This window comes from Sorex fumeus, unplaced genomic scaffold (genome assembly GCF_029834395.1).
Source record: "Sorex fumeus unplaced genomic scaffold, SorFum_2.1 ptg000110l, whole genome shotgun sequence".
Classification (NCBI taxonomy): Eukaryota; Metazoa; Chordata; class Mammalia; order Eulipotyphla; family Soricidae; genus Sorex; species Sorex fumeus.
The window spans coordinates 2,234,822-2,247,745 of record NW_026606167.1 but is presented as its reverse complement, the minus strand read 5'-3'; the positions used below and the strand labels follow the sequence as shown (position 1 = coordinate 2,247,745).

The 12,924-nt window shown below is 61.0% G+C and overlaps 2 protein-coding genes across 5 annotated transcripts; both read left to right on the top strand.

Moving 5' to 3' along the window:
• Positions 1-2,865: 2,865 nt before the first annotated feature.
• On the top strand, positions 2,866-3,680 carry LOC130042990 (ubiquinol-cytochrome-c reductase complex assembly factor 4). Its single transcript, XM_056135290.1, has 2 exons — positions 2,866-2,953; positions 3,029-3,680. The coding sequence occupies exons 1-2, from the start codon at positions 2,922-2,924 to the stop codon at positions 3,342-3,344; spliced, it is 348 nt and encodes a 115-aa protein (XP_055991265.1). The 5' UTR covers positions 2,866-2,921; the 3' UTR covers positions 3,345-3,680.
• Positions 3,681-9,912: 6,232 nt separating this feature from the next.
• Positions 9,913-12,843, top strand: UNKL (unk like zinc finger). 4 transcript variants are annotated; one of them, XM_056135277.1, is made up of 5 exons: positions 9,913-10,091; positions 11,593-11,752; positions 11,907-12,100; positions 12,160-12,417; positions 12,641-12,841. In XM_056135277.1, exons 2-5 carry the CDS (start codon positions 11,671-11,673, stop codon positions 12,761-12,763), a joined length of 657 nt encoding a protein of 218 aa, XP_055991252.1. In that variant the 5' UTR covers positions 9,913-10,091; positions 11,593-11,670; the 3' UTR covers positions 12,764-12,841. The 4 variants fall into 4 exon arrangements, with proteins under 4 accessions (XP_055991252.1, XP_055991251.1, XP_055991254.1 ...); XM_056135276.1 differs by having other exon boundaries at positions 9,914-10,091; positions 11,596-11,752; positions 12,641-12,840; XM_056135279.1 differs by having other exon boundaries at positions 9,918-9,971; positions 11,596-11,752; positions 12,641-12,843.
• Positions 12,844-12,924: the final 81 nt, after the last annotated feature.

Genomic DNA, 12,924 nt, shown 5'->3' with positions numbered 1-12,924 from the left:
CGCTGGCAAATATTTGCCGACGGCATTGTCCCCACAGACTGGGCAAACACGGCCCGTTTGCTCTTGCCCCGGCAACAGGGCCCGCGGGGGGGTGCGGAGGGCTCTGCCGCCGGGGGACGGTGGAGTGTTTGCCACCCCCCAGCTGCCTTGCGCCCAGCGGCGGGCCCTTATCTCTGCTGCTGACCGGGCCCCACGAGCCTGCCAAACAGGCGGAAAATTAAATTTCATGCTATTTTGACTTCTGGAGTAGCTGCACTAGAGGACATCCTGCTCACGGCCTCCACGCGGCCACAGGGTGGGGGAGCAGGGACCCCGAGCCCCGCTGCTCCCTGAGCCTGTGGATCTGGGAGCCTCCCGTGGCAGGGGCAGTGGGGTCTGTCCACGCCCACAGGGTTCAAGAGTTGCGGGGGCACAGACCCAAGGAAGGCCCAGTACTTGGGCACGCCCCAGTGTCCCACCTGCTGCACATCTTCCCAGCCCTGGCCTGGTGTGTGTGCGGGGGGTGCTAGTGGTGGGAGCAAAGCTGGGCCAGAGCCCCAGGCTGAATCTTGGGCAGCACCTCCACAGTGGAGCCGACCCGAGTTCAGTCAGCACGGCAGCCAGCGCAAGGAGCTGCCTGGCACATGGAACATGCACGCACAGGGCCTGTGCTCGCTGTGCACTTTACATGTGGCTCGCTTTGCTTTTCTCTTTGGAATCACATCTGGCAGTGCTCACAGCTGATTTCGGGCAGTGCTCAGGGGTGACTCCCAGTGGGGCTCCAGGAATTGAATCCAGGTCAGCCACGTCAGCAGTGCAAGGACCTTAACACTGTTTCCTGTTTACTTGTTCCTTTTTCTTGGTGGTGGTGGGTGTTACAAATAGCGATGCTCGGGGGTTACTCCTGGCCCTGCACTAAGGAATTACTCCTGGGCGTGCTTGGAGGACCAGAGAGGATGCCAGGGATTGAACCAGGGTTGGCTGTGAGCAAGGCAGACACTTTTCTCAGACCCTCTCTCTGCTTGTTCTTGACGAGAAGCATCAGCCGTACCCTGGTGAGGGGCGAGTGACAGACAGGTGAGGGACTAAAGATTTGCTCCAGGGCTCCAGTGGGGCTGTCAATGAGCTTTTCCCCTTTTTAGCCACAAGTGAGTCAGAACCAAGTTAAAAGATGCTCCAGGAGAGTTGGGTAAAGCTTTATTACTAGCGAGGCTGGGCTGCGGTCAGCAGCTCTCCTAGGGGGCATCTCTGGCGTGTTTTCCTGCTAAAGGGTGCTGCCTGTATACGTCTCAGCCCGGGAGCGGGGCTGGGGCTGGCCCCCACCAGCATCTGGCACCAGTTAGGGTGCAGCCCTGTGTCCACTCTGTCCCCATCTGCCCCCTCCCGGCTTCAGATTCTGTCCACCCAGAGGTCAGGGGCCTGCCCATCACATGCCCACCATGTTGATCTTCCCAGGAAAATCAATAGCGCCAATATGTCAGCTCTTACCCACTGCCTGCCTCGGGCCAGCCTCACCCGGGAGCAGGACACCAGGCCTTGCCTTGGGCCAGTGAGCTCAGACACATTGTTGGCTTCTCATGACGACAAGAACAGGCTGCACTGGAAGGGTCACTGTGAGCCCATCACCCAGCACCCCAGGGCTGCCCGTCAGGGATCCCAAGTGCTCAAGCCTGGAGGGCAAAGACCCCCTCCATTCTGCACCAGGCTGTGTGTGTACAGTGAGTTGCACAGCCCACGGGTGCACAGGGGCTCGCAAGGGTCACCAGTGTCACGGGCAGCAGGGAAGGAACACCCGGATCCCTCCTCCAGGGCAGAGTTGAGGGGATCGCTTGGGATTGAACCAGGGCTGGCTGTGTGGAAGGCCAGTGGCCCACCCCTGTACCTCTCTCTGGGATGCCCTCTTCACGTTACCATATTTGCTCACCAGGAGGCTCCTGGCTCATCCTGCTCACACGTAGCCCCCAGCTTCCTCTTTGCACCCACTGGGAGTTTCTGGGGTGCCCTGCTGGGAATCTGGCTTTGGCAGTGATTCTGGGAGGTATTGAGAAGAGCAGATGGGGAGGGGCCAGTGAACAGGCGGGCAGGAGGGGCACAGGTGCCTCTGTTGACAGAGTAGGTCTGAGACCGGCCGTGTGGAAGCTGAACCCACCAGGCCTCCATGCTGGGTTTCTGAGCTGCAAGCCCAACCAGGGCCCTCCAGCCCTGAGCCTGCTGTTTCCAGAGGAGGGGTGTGCGTGTGTGTGTTGGACTGTGTCCCTGCTGTTTCCAGGAGGGCTGGTCCCAAGCCTGTAACTTCTCCCTCCAGGAAACATGCAGGATCTGATATGCCACCAACCCCTTGTGACATCCTTCCAGGGTCTGTAATGGTGCCTAAGTGGTCTGAGGGCAGCAGGGCCAGGCCCAGCGTGACCAGGCAGAACGCTGGGCACTGGACACAGAGGGGGCTGTCCAGTGAGCACAGGCATCCGCAGGCCGTCACTGGGTGAGGATCTGGCCTGTTGGGGGCGGTCCATGCGGAAAGGCACCCGCAGGGCGCTCTGGCAACGGCGCTAGGCGGGTCGTGCGGACGCAGCGGAGAGCCCGGTGCGCTGCTCCGAGGCAGGACGGGAGAACTGCCTCTCTGTTCCCGAGACTCTTCCAGTGGGAACAAGACGACTTAAGTGACTGAAAGTCCCGCGAAAAGAGCAGCACCGAGCTAAGAGGGAGCATCGAGGGATGCTCCCGCGTGGCCGACCCGACCGGCTCGCCGCGGAGCCTGCGCGCGTCGCCGCATGACTACAGTTCCCGGCAGCCCTCGCGCACCGGCCGGGCCTACTGGGGCCGCGGCCGAGCGTCACTTCCGGTGCGCCGTCGGACGCGCGTTCTGCAGCCGTGACGGGGAAGGGCGCCCGGTTTCCGTTTCCGCGCGACGGAAGTGACGCACGAGCGGAGCGGGGCCAGGGATGAGCCGGGTGCTGTGTGCGCCGGCGGCCGGGTGAGCGGGGGCGCGGGGCTCGGCCCGGGGGGCGCGGGGCGAGCGGCGCGCCGCTCACGGCTCTTTCTCCCCTAGGGCCGCCCGGACGCTAGGGCTCGCGCGTAGCGCCGCCCGCCGCCTGCACCCGCCGTCCGCGCAGGGCGGGGACGACGACCCCGGCCGCCCCATCCAGTTCTCGGCCAGCCGGGCGTCCCCGGTGCGCTGGACGGTGGAGCACTCGCTGGGGAGGGAGCAGCAGCGGCCCTGGTGGCGGGTGCTGCCCTTCAGCCTGTCCCTCATGCTGCTCGTCGGCTGGTGCTTCCTGCGGGAGGAGAGCGGCGCCGACCTCTGGCTGAGGCGGGTGCTGGACGGGGAGGAGCCCGAGCCGGCCTCCGGCGGGGAGCGGACGTGACCGCGGCCGGGCCTCTGCGGCGCGGGCACCGGCCTGGCCACGCGTGACCGCCGCGGTGCCGTCCGAGCGGGACGCCTGTGGACACAATCTTCCGAAGCGACTCTGGGAGCATCCGAGTGAACCCGGGCCCGCCCTCCTGGGCCACGTCGTTGTTTTTTATCTTTGAGGCAGACATAAAGGGCTAATCTGTTTTATTTTATGGCGTGCTATTTTATAACGTGTACATGGGGATGTTCGTTTACCAACAGACTGAAGATGTTTAGGGGCTGGAGATGTGGCTCAGAGGTGGGGCACGTCCATGTGTGAGGTCCTAGGTTTGATTCCTGGTACCAAGGGGGGGAAAAAAGAAAACAAAATTAAAATTTTACTTAGCAGTATGGCTTTAAACCAATTTCTTTTTATTTACTTTTTTGTTCGGGGGGCCACACAAACAGTTACTCCTGGCTCTGCTCTCAGGAATCACTCCTGGGGTACTCAGAGGGCCATATGGAATGCCAGGGATCTAAACCTTAATGGGCTGCAACCCTGGTTTACTGCGTGGAAATCAGGTGTCTTACCTGCTGTGCTATCTTTCCGGCCCCACCAGTTCCTTTGTAAAAGCAGTACTTAATTCTTTTTTTTTTTTAACTTTGATTTTTTTTTTCCCCTCTCCACATAGGATTGAAAGAAGTCTAAACGTGAAGGCCAGAGCAATTGTGTAGCGGGTAGTGTTTGCCTAGTGGCCAACCTGGGTTCGATCCCCTGCATCCCAAATGGTTTGCCGAGTACTGCCTCGAGTAATTCCTGAATGCAGAGTCAAGAGTAAACTCTGAGCATCACCGGGTATGACCCAAAAAGCGGAAAAAAAAAGTCTAAATGTGAAATATGGGGACCAAAGCCATTGTCCACCAGTGAGGGCGTTTGTCTTGCACACGTCTGATCCTGGCATCCCATATAGCCTCCCGAACACCGCCAGGAGTAATTCCTGGGTTCAGACCCAGGAGTAATCCTGAGCAACACTGAGTATTGCCCAAAAGCAAAAAAGAAGAATGAATTATGGAGCACAGAAATCAGACCTCACCAGAATGAGGTTTCTGGGTTTAGTGACATTTGATTTTTTTTTTTCTTTTTGGGTCACACCCGGCAATGCACAGGGGTTACTCCTGGCTCTGCACTCAGGAATTACTCCTGGCGGTGCTCAGGGGACCAGGTACTATATGGGATGCTGGGAATTGAACTCAGGTCGGCCGCGTGCAAGGCAAACGCCTTACCCGCTGTGCTATCACTCCAGCCCCTAGTGACATTTGATTTTTAGAAGGACTACAACTTCTGAATAGAATTCTAGGATCTCTGGTGATAGATGATGGCTCCTTTTGGTAGCTGAGTGATGTGATCAGGCTTGATTCATGTTCTGTACAAGAAGAGAAGTAGCAGCTCTCCTGTGTGAACGTTTCATGCAGGTTCCTGGCTGCACCGTGGCACCCAGTGTCTGTACCCTCAGGAGACACTGGGGATGGGCTGCACAAGAATCTTCATCTGTCACCTGCTGAGACCCAGCGGAGAGGGACTGCAGTATGGCTCACGCTGTAGCAGCCTTCCAGGAGCCAAGAACTGAGGCTTCCTTCAGGCCTGGTACCGTTGTCACCTGTTGAGTTTCTGTTTTGTTTGAGTCAGAGTTGATCACCCAGACTTGAAACCTTACTTGATTCTCACCAGCTCCTGTGAGAGAAAGAAAGATCCAAAGCGAAGGGAAGAATTTTTGTTGAAACTGGAAGAAATCCACAGGCTGGGAGAGAGCGGGAGGGCTGGAGAGCTCGGACCCACGGCTCCATCCCCCACACCAGGAGGGAGGCTGTTAAGAGTTCATGTGACAAGAGCACTGTGGTTTCTCTGGGAAAGGCAGCTGAGCACCAGGAATAGAGTAGAAATAGCAACTGCATCTCGGGCTGTGCTTCTGGGGGCGCGGGCCTCTTCCCACCCTTCAGTGTCTAGCTAGAGGTCCTTCAGAAACCTGAGTCTACTAGTTTCTGATGCTACATCACTTGAGTGCTCTGGTGGGGTTTTTCTGCTGTTCCCCACCCCACCCTCATCTCCAACACACACACACACAAGTCTAGTCACCAGCAGATTGGTGCGAGCCCCTTAATTGAACTTTCCCAGGACCATGTCAGTGATTGCACAGTGAGCCCCTTTTTCGTTACTTTTTAGTTTTTGTAGCTGCAATGCATGAGATGGACTTTTCCGAGGTGCTCGATGCAGTGACCCCAGAGAAGGATCTGAGAAATAGGACAGTTGTAGCAGCCCCTGACTGAGGGCAGATTGTTGGGGAGGAGAAGGAGGAAGTTGATTAAGGAATGCTTGGGGGGCCACATGCGGTGCTGGGACTTGAGCAGGTGTTTTCCTGGTGAGCTGTGTGCAGGGCAGGCAGGCACACTCCCCCTCTCCTGCCTCTCGCCCTTTCCTTGAATTCTTGTGGCTTTGCTAGCTCAGGGTAACAATGGCACCTTGACTTTCAGGCCACAGCTGTAATGCTCAGGGATTACTCCAGGCTCTGCACTTGGATCACTCCTGGTGCTGCTGTGGGTTCATATGGGACACCAGGGATTGAACCCAGTTTGGCTGAATGCAAGGCAAGCGCCCTTCCCACCACTGTAACTCTGCCCCCAGACTCCTAAATTTATCTAAGCTGGAGTCTTTTTTTTTTTCTCACTCAGGATACTGCAGCGCCTCAATACTCAGATGGAGTCTGCGAGGCTGTTTTGTTCTATAGTCCTGCCTGCCTCCTGCCTCCTTGGAGAAAGTTAATTCTTAGGTATTATTGTTGGGGAAATCTGAACGAACAAAGATAGTCACCTGCGAGCAAGCAGTCCCTTTTGCTGCCTTGATGGTGCTCGGCTGCTTGTGCCAGGCTGGGGGAAGCATGGCACTGCTGTGGCTTTGGGTACCACTTGAGGACAGAAGCCAGGCGTGCCCCCAGCACGAACACTTTGCCGACTGATGGCGGTAGGTTTTGTCTAGAGTCTCTGCTGCCTTTGCCAAGTACGGGCTGATTCATTGCCGTCCCATGGGCTCTCTGGGATGGGCTCCTTTGCCACCTTCCCGAGCATGTCCTGATGTTCTAGGCAGGTGCTCAGACTTCAGTGCCACCTGCCGACCACGTGGGGTTGTAAGTCTGTTTCTGTGTGTGGGGCCACTTGGGGTGCGGGGCAGCGGAGGCTCGGGGCTCAGCACTTTCACTTCCATGGCCCTGAGCTTGCACCTTAGTCCTTCAGGTTTGGTTGGGTCACACCTTGAGTACTCGTGTTCTTCACAGCTCAGCCGAGGGGCTGCATGGGCGTGTGATGTCTCCCACCTCTTCCCCCAGCTTCTAGGGCTGCTCTGAGATGTGGTTGTAGTACAAGGCTGACATTAATCCACCTGCCTGGTGTCGACAGATGAAGGTCTTGAGGTTGTACAGGGTGACCAAGGCTGCAGTGGACCTTCAGGGCATTTTCGTGGTTGCTATGAGGAATCCTTGAGCTCGAGGACAGGATATGCCTTGTCCTTCGGTGACCAGGTTTAAAATGACTCAGGTTGCAGTACTGGTGAGCATGCATGCACACACATACAGACTTGCACATACCTGGACACACATGCACAACCGGGCACACTCCTGAACATAGATACAGCCAGACTCACACATATACACACTGGCCACACACTCACATCCGGACCCAAACGCACATCCAGACATGCACACGCAGACAGGTGCATACCTGGACACACAAATATACATCTGGACAGGCACACCCAGATATAAGGCACACCCAGTGCATACCTGGACACACACACTGGGCATACACATGTATGCACATGTCAAACATGCACACAAGTGCTTCCACACAGACAAGCACATGTACACAGTGCACACAGGCCTGGCACACGGCCTGGGTCCACCTGGAAAGTGGCCCCCAGCGCTACCCCTGGCATCTGCCCATCGCGGACCCCGGCCTCTCCACTCGTGGGGTGCCCACCAGGCCCCTTTTCGGGGAGGTGGTGGGGCCTTTGGGGGTGAGCAGAGGCTGCGGTGGGACAAGCATGCACCCACATACTGCTCATGGACACCTACAAGCTCCCACAACCACGTGTGCCACGTGCCCCCACAACCATTCAGCAGGCCCTGGGGCACCTGCCACAGGGTGTGTTTCCTTCCTCCTGAGTGCCTGCAAATCCCAGCAGCGTGGCCGGAGGTGGCTGTTGGCCATGGGGATGGCTACCGGCATGACCTCTCCTCCCTTCCCCATCCCAGGAGGATCCCCCCAGCCAGGATGGCCTCTGTTCTGGGCCACCTGCCAAGTCCCTGCTTTGCTTCATCTTTGTCCCCAGATCTGTAAGTCCACCAAGTGCAGTGATACACCGGACCAGGGGCTGTGCTTGGGCCCACCTGGAAAGCAGGAGCCCCTGCCAGGCCCCTCTGGGGATCTAGCATGCCTCTCCAGACACACACTGACTTCCTGTGCTCCAGGGGCTCCCATTAATGCACCCTGATTTGGGGTCCAGTTTCATGGGCACGTGGAGACTCCCATAGGGGTTCTTTTCCCAGGTACTGTGAGGGTCACTGATGCTCTTCCCTGGCCTGGTGCCAGAGGGATGGGAGCTCCCATACATCTGCCTGAGCCTTGTTCCCTTGGGGCACACAGGCCCATCCCCCTCCCCTGCAGAGAGCCTTGGAGTGGCCACAACCTCACCTACCAGCAGCGGGTCACTTGGACGTGAGTAGGGTCCCCAGGGGGCACGGGGCAGCCTGGGGTGTGTAAGTGCAGGTGCGCGGGATACAGGACAGTAGAGGGTGACTCAACACCTGCCTGAGCTTGGTGATGGCTCCCAGACCCTAGACTAGAGGGGACCACTGAGGGGGTGTTCACAGCCATCCAGCCTGTTCTGAAGGACACCACAGTTTTATTTTGTGACTCGACCAGCTCTGGTGCCAGGGTCCTGGCATCAGAGTCGTCATGTGGCTTCCTGATTGATTCCTGGGAAGCCACGTGCAGACACAGACACAGCTGGTGCCCTGCCAGCCTCCTCCAGAACACTTGGGGCTTCATCCCCAGCAGCTCCTTGGAGTCCTGGGAAGCCACTTCCCTCCTGAGGCCCATAGCCAAGGTGTGGGCTCCTGTCCCAAAGTGCTCGCTGCCTGCCTGTCTCCACACTGCACTGCCACCAGCCTTTCATCACTGTGGTCCCGGCATGGCACCAGCTGGCATCCAGTGGCTCCTTGCCCACCGTCCACCCATCTTCCTGGCATGCATCCACCTGCTGGAGCCCACTGGCAGCTGGGCCCGCATTAGTGGGCCAGTGCCCATAGCTCTGTGCAGCATCCTCAGGCATGACAGTGAGTACAGAGGGGACACCCTGGGCAGGGGCAGGCTCCTGGGGGCTCAGACCTGCCCTGTCTCCAGCCAGAGCAGATCCTGTCAGCCTACCTGGGCTTGGGGCGGATGGCTTCTCCAGACCCTGCGTGTGTGTGTGTGTGTGTGTGTGTGTGTGTCTGTGTCTCCCATGGAAGGCCATGTTTGATTCCTGCCTAAATGGAGCAGGGGGCACCAGATGAACGGTGCCAGGCTCTGCATGTCAGCGGGAGGCACTGTTGCGGGGACCCTCAGGCATCCTCTGCTCCTGCAGGGGTCGGGGGTCGGCCTGTCCATCTAACGGTGCGTCCGGAGGGAACGGGAGCAAGGCAGGAGGGTACGTGCCCTTCCACCCGTGGCACCAGACCTGCACGTCTCAGCTGCAGCCCTGCCCCTCGCCTCTTCTTTCCCTTAGCCCGTGCTGGACCATCCCACCTGGCCTGCGCCCCCAGGCACAGCTTCTGCCTCTGCGGCTTTATCGCCCACGGATAACCTGCCTTCTCCAGACCCCTCCTGTATCCCTCATCCCTCCTAGGCTCCCAGTTCCCCTAGAGTCCCGCGTTAGGGCAGGGCAGGGCCTCTCCCACCTGCTTGGGACTCCCAGGCCTGAGGTTCAGCTGCCTTGGGCAGACGGGAGGTTCTGGGGGCACCCGGATTCATTCCTTACTCCTCCCTCCCCGTCTCAATCCAGGGAGGTAGAAGCCGGGTCGAATTTAGGTTCCGTGACGCTAGAGGCCCTGCGCAGGGCTATGGGCACTACTTGCTGCCACTCTGCGACAGCCTTAGATGTAGCTGACTTGCTGGGGTACCGCATTTGCTCCCCAGTGAGACGGTCCCAACCGGGGCGGCGCCGGGTGGAGCCAGCCGCATCTAGAACACATCATAGGGCGGGGCGGCGCTTCCTGGGCTGACGTCATCGGGGCGGGGCCGGCGTTCCCAGGGCTCCGTACCGCGGGGCGGGGCCGATGTGCCCACGGCTGACGTCACCGGGGCGGGCCCGGCGCCTCCAGGGCTCCGTCCCGGGGGCGGGGCCGACGTTTCCAGGGATGACGTCACCAGAGCTGGTGTCATCAGAGGCGGGGCCGGCGTTCCAGAGTTGGCGCCATCGGAGGCGGGGCCAGCGTCCCCAGCGCTCCGTCCCGGGGGCGGGGCCGGCGTCTCCAGGACTGACGTAGCCGGGGGCGGGCCCGGCGTCTCCGGGTGACGTCACTGGGGGCGGGCCCGGCGCGGGCCGCGTTTGAATCGGCGGCGGCGCGGGCGGGTGAGTCAGCACCGTCGGCCGGTGCCGTCCGGGAGTCGTGGAGCGGACGTCGCGCTGCCCGTCCCGCGCGCCGCGGCCGCCTGCGATGTCCCCGGGCCGGGAGAGTCGCCCGGGCAAGAGGTGCGTGTCCGCGTCGGGAGCGGCTCGTGCCTGGACACGGCCCCGGCCCGCGCGGGCGGGCGCTCGACTGGCAGGGGCTGCTGGCCGCGGTAGAGGGCCCGCGCGGGTGTGGGCAGTGACCCCGTCGGCCTGGCCTGCGCTGCCCCGACCCACCGCGGGCCCGCCGGAATGTGCTGTGTCACGGCGCACCGCGGCCACCTGCGCCCGGGGCGGGCGGGCCAGGCGTCACCAGGGCGTTGAGCCGTGGCCCCGGTCTCTCCCGCGGACGCGAGCCCAGAGGCCGGCTTTGACCTTGGGGCGCCGAGGCGTCCCGCGAGGACAGTGGGCGAGGCCCCGAGGGTCCCCGTGGGCGCGCAGGCTCCGCCGGGACCCCCACCCGCCCGGGTGCTTCCCTGGCTGGCGGTGGCACAGCCGGGGTGGCGCCGGGGCCGGAGCAGGGCGCTGTCGAAGGAAGGGCCGCCTTCTGCTCGGTGCCCCCACCCCCTCCCCTCAGCCTGTCCGCGTGCTTTGTCCCTCCCTAGCGTTTCCCGGCTCTGAGCCACAGCCCTGCCACGGGCTCCAGGTGCGAGGCCAGAATGGACCTGCCGGGCCGAGCCTCTGAGGGTGAAGGGCGGGCTGCCGGGGCCTGCTGTCCAGCACACCGGGCTGTGACTAGGTCTCTGGAGCCGAGCTGACACCTGGGCCCGCACCTCCCAAGCTAGAGCTAGAGGGGCTGGCGTCAGCACGGACAGCGACCTGGGGCTGGCAGCCCTGTGCTGTGCCTGAGTGTGCCCAGCACGACAGGGCACTATGACAGCTCCCTCAGGTCAGTGTCTGAAAGATTTTTACTGACCAAGTGTGTTTACTCGGTCCAATTCCAATGGGATTGAAAGTTAAACTTAGAACATTTCTATACTTAGTTCCTCCCCTGGCTGGGGGTTTCTTTTCTGAGGGAAGGAAGGAAGGAGGTAGGGAGGGAAGAAAGGAAGGAAGGAAGGAGAGAGGGAGGGAGTGAAGGAGTGAAGGAAGGAGAGAAAGATAGTACAGTGGGTAGGATGTTTGCCTTGCATGGCTGACCTAGATTCAATCCCGAGGACTCCATATGGTCCCCTGAGCACTTCCAGGAGTGATTCCTGGATGCAGAGCTAGGAGCATCACCTGAGCATCACCAGGTGTGGCCCAACCATCCCCCCAAAAGTAAAAAAGCTTAAAGGAGAAGCAGGTGCCCAAAGATGGCTCCATCGCTGGCTATGGGGGACTTTGGGCTCAAACCTTTTGTCTTGTGGGAGGCGAGTCTGAGTTAGCAACCCCAGGAACCAGATGCCGTGGTCCTGAGCTCCACTTCTTGCAGCAGATACTGCCTGGCCGGGGCTGGACTCACCACTGTGTGGGCCGGGCCTGCCCTGGCTTGTCCTGGCTCAGTGAGCAAACACGACCCTGGGTAAGGAGCTGGATGGCAGCGAGTACCTTGCACAGAGGGGCGCGGGGTGACTTTCCCTGATGACCCATGTCCCTCTCCTAGCAGGGCAGAGGTTGCTGGGGGGCTCCCCTCCCTGCTCCGTGCACCCCCCGGTCCCCGTCGGCAGTGGGCAGCTGGGCCATGACACCCCCACAGCAGCCGCCGCCTCTCCAGATGGAGCCCAGAGCACTGAGCACCTCTGCTTCAGCTGTCAGCTCTCTCGGTGAGCCCCGAGCCCTGGCCCCAGGGCTTCCCTCTGGACACGTGTCCCTCCTGGCCATCCTTCTTTCTGTTGGGGCCCTCTTGAGCAGAGCTGCCCCCGGTGTCTGTGCAGGCACCCGTGTGGTCACAGCTGCGTTTCCATCGTCTGCCCACAGAGCTCAGTGGCGGACCCGGAAGCTTCTGGGACTTGGTGTCCGACAACTTCACGCCCAGCTTGGCCCCTTCCCTGAGCGCCGGCCCCCTGGGCTCTGCCAGCAGCAGCACCGAGCTGGCTCGGGTCCGGCGCCAGCTGGATGAGGCCCGGAGGAAGATCCGGCGCTGGGAGGAGTCGTGGCAGCAGGTGGAGCAGGTAAGCACGGGGGGCGGGGGGTCCCCCTGCAGCCTCTGCAGCCCCTCCCTGCCTTGCAGGCCTGTGACGCGTGGCAGCGGGCTGCCCGGGAGGCCAAGGAGCGTGCGCTGGCCGCCGACAGTGCCCGGCAGCTGGCCCTGCAGAAGAAGCAGGAGGTGGAGGCCCAGTTCCGGCGGCTGCAGGAGCAGCTGGAGGGCCGTGGCACAGTGCCCTCGCTCCCTGGCCTGTGCAGCGGTGGGGATGTGGGCGACATCCCCCTGCCCCAGCTGCACTCCCTGCAGAGCCAACTGCGCCTGGATCTGGAGGCTGTGGATGGGGTGAGTCCACGAGTGTTCCACGTAGCCCACTGAAACACGCTGCCCTCAGCCCCGCCGGGCCCCTCTGCTGGTGCTCAGGGAGCTGGCAGGTGCCGTCTCCCCTTCTCCGCCAGACTCCTTCAGCCAGGGGCCAGGCCTCGGGAACCCGGTGGGTGAGGATGCTGCTCCCCTCTCAGGGGCCCTGTATTGCCTGACCGGAGTCCCCCCTGGTGTGCCCCAACAGGTGATCTTCCAGCTCCACGCCAAGCAGTGTGCCATGTGCCGGGAGCGTGCCCAGGGCACAGAGTCGCGTGTGGCCGGCACAGCCGAGTGCCCCTGCTGTACCAGCCAGCCCCTACCCTGGTGACACACGGACACCTACTCGCTCCTCTCGGCACGGTCTCACGGGACTGTCATGGCACCTGTACCCGGCACCGACCGGGATAAAGACATGTTCCTGACTGCTTACGCTGTGGTCTGCAAAAGCATTGTCTGTGCTGTGAGCGGGAAAGCCACCTGTCCATTTCT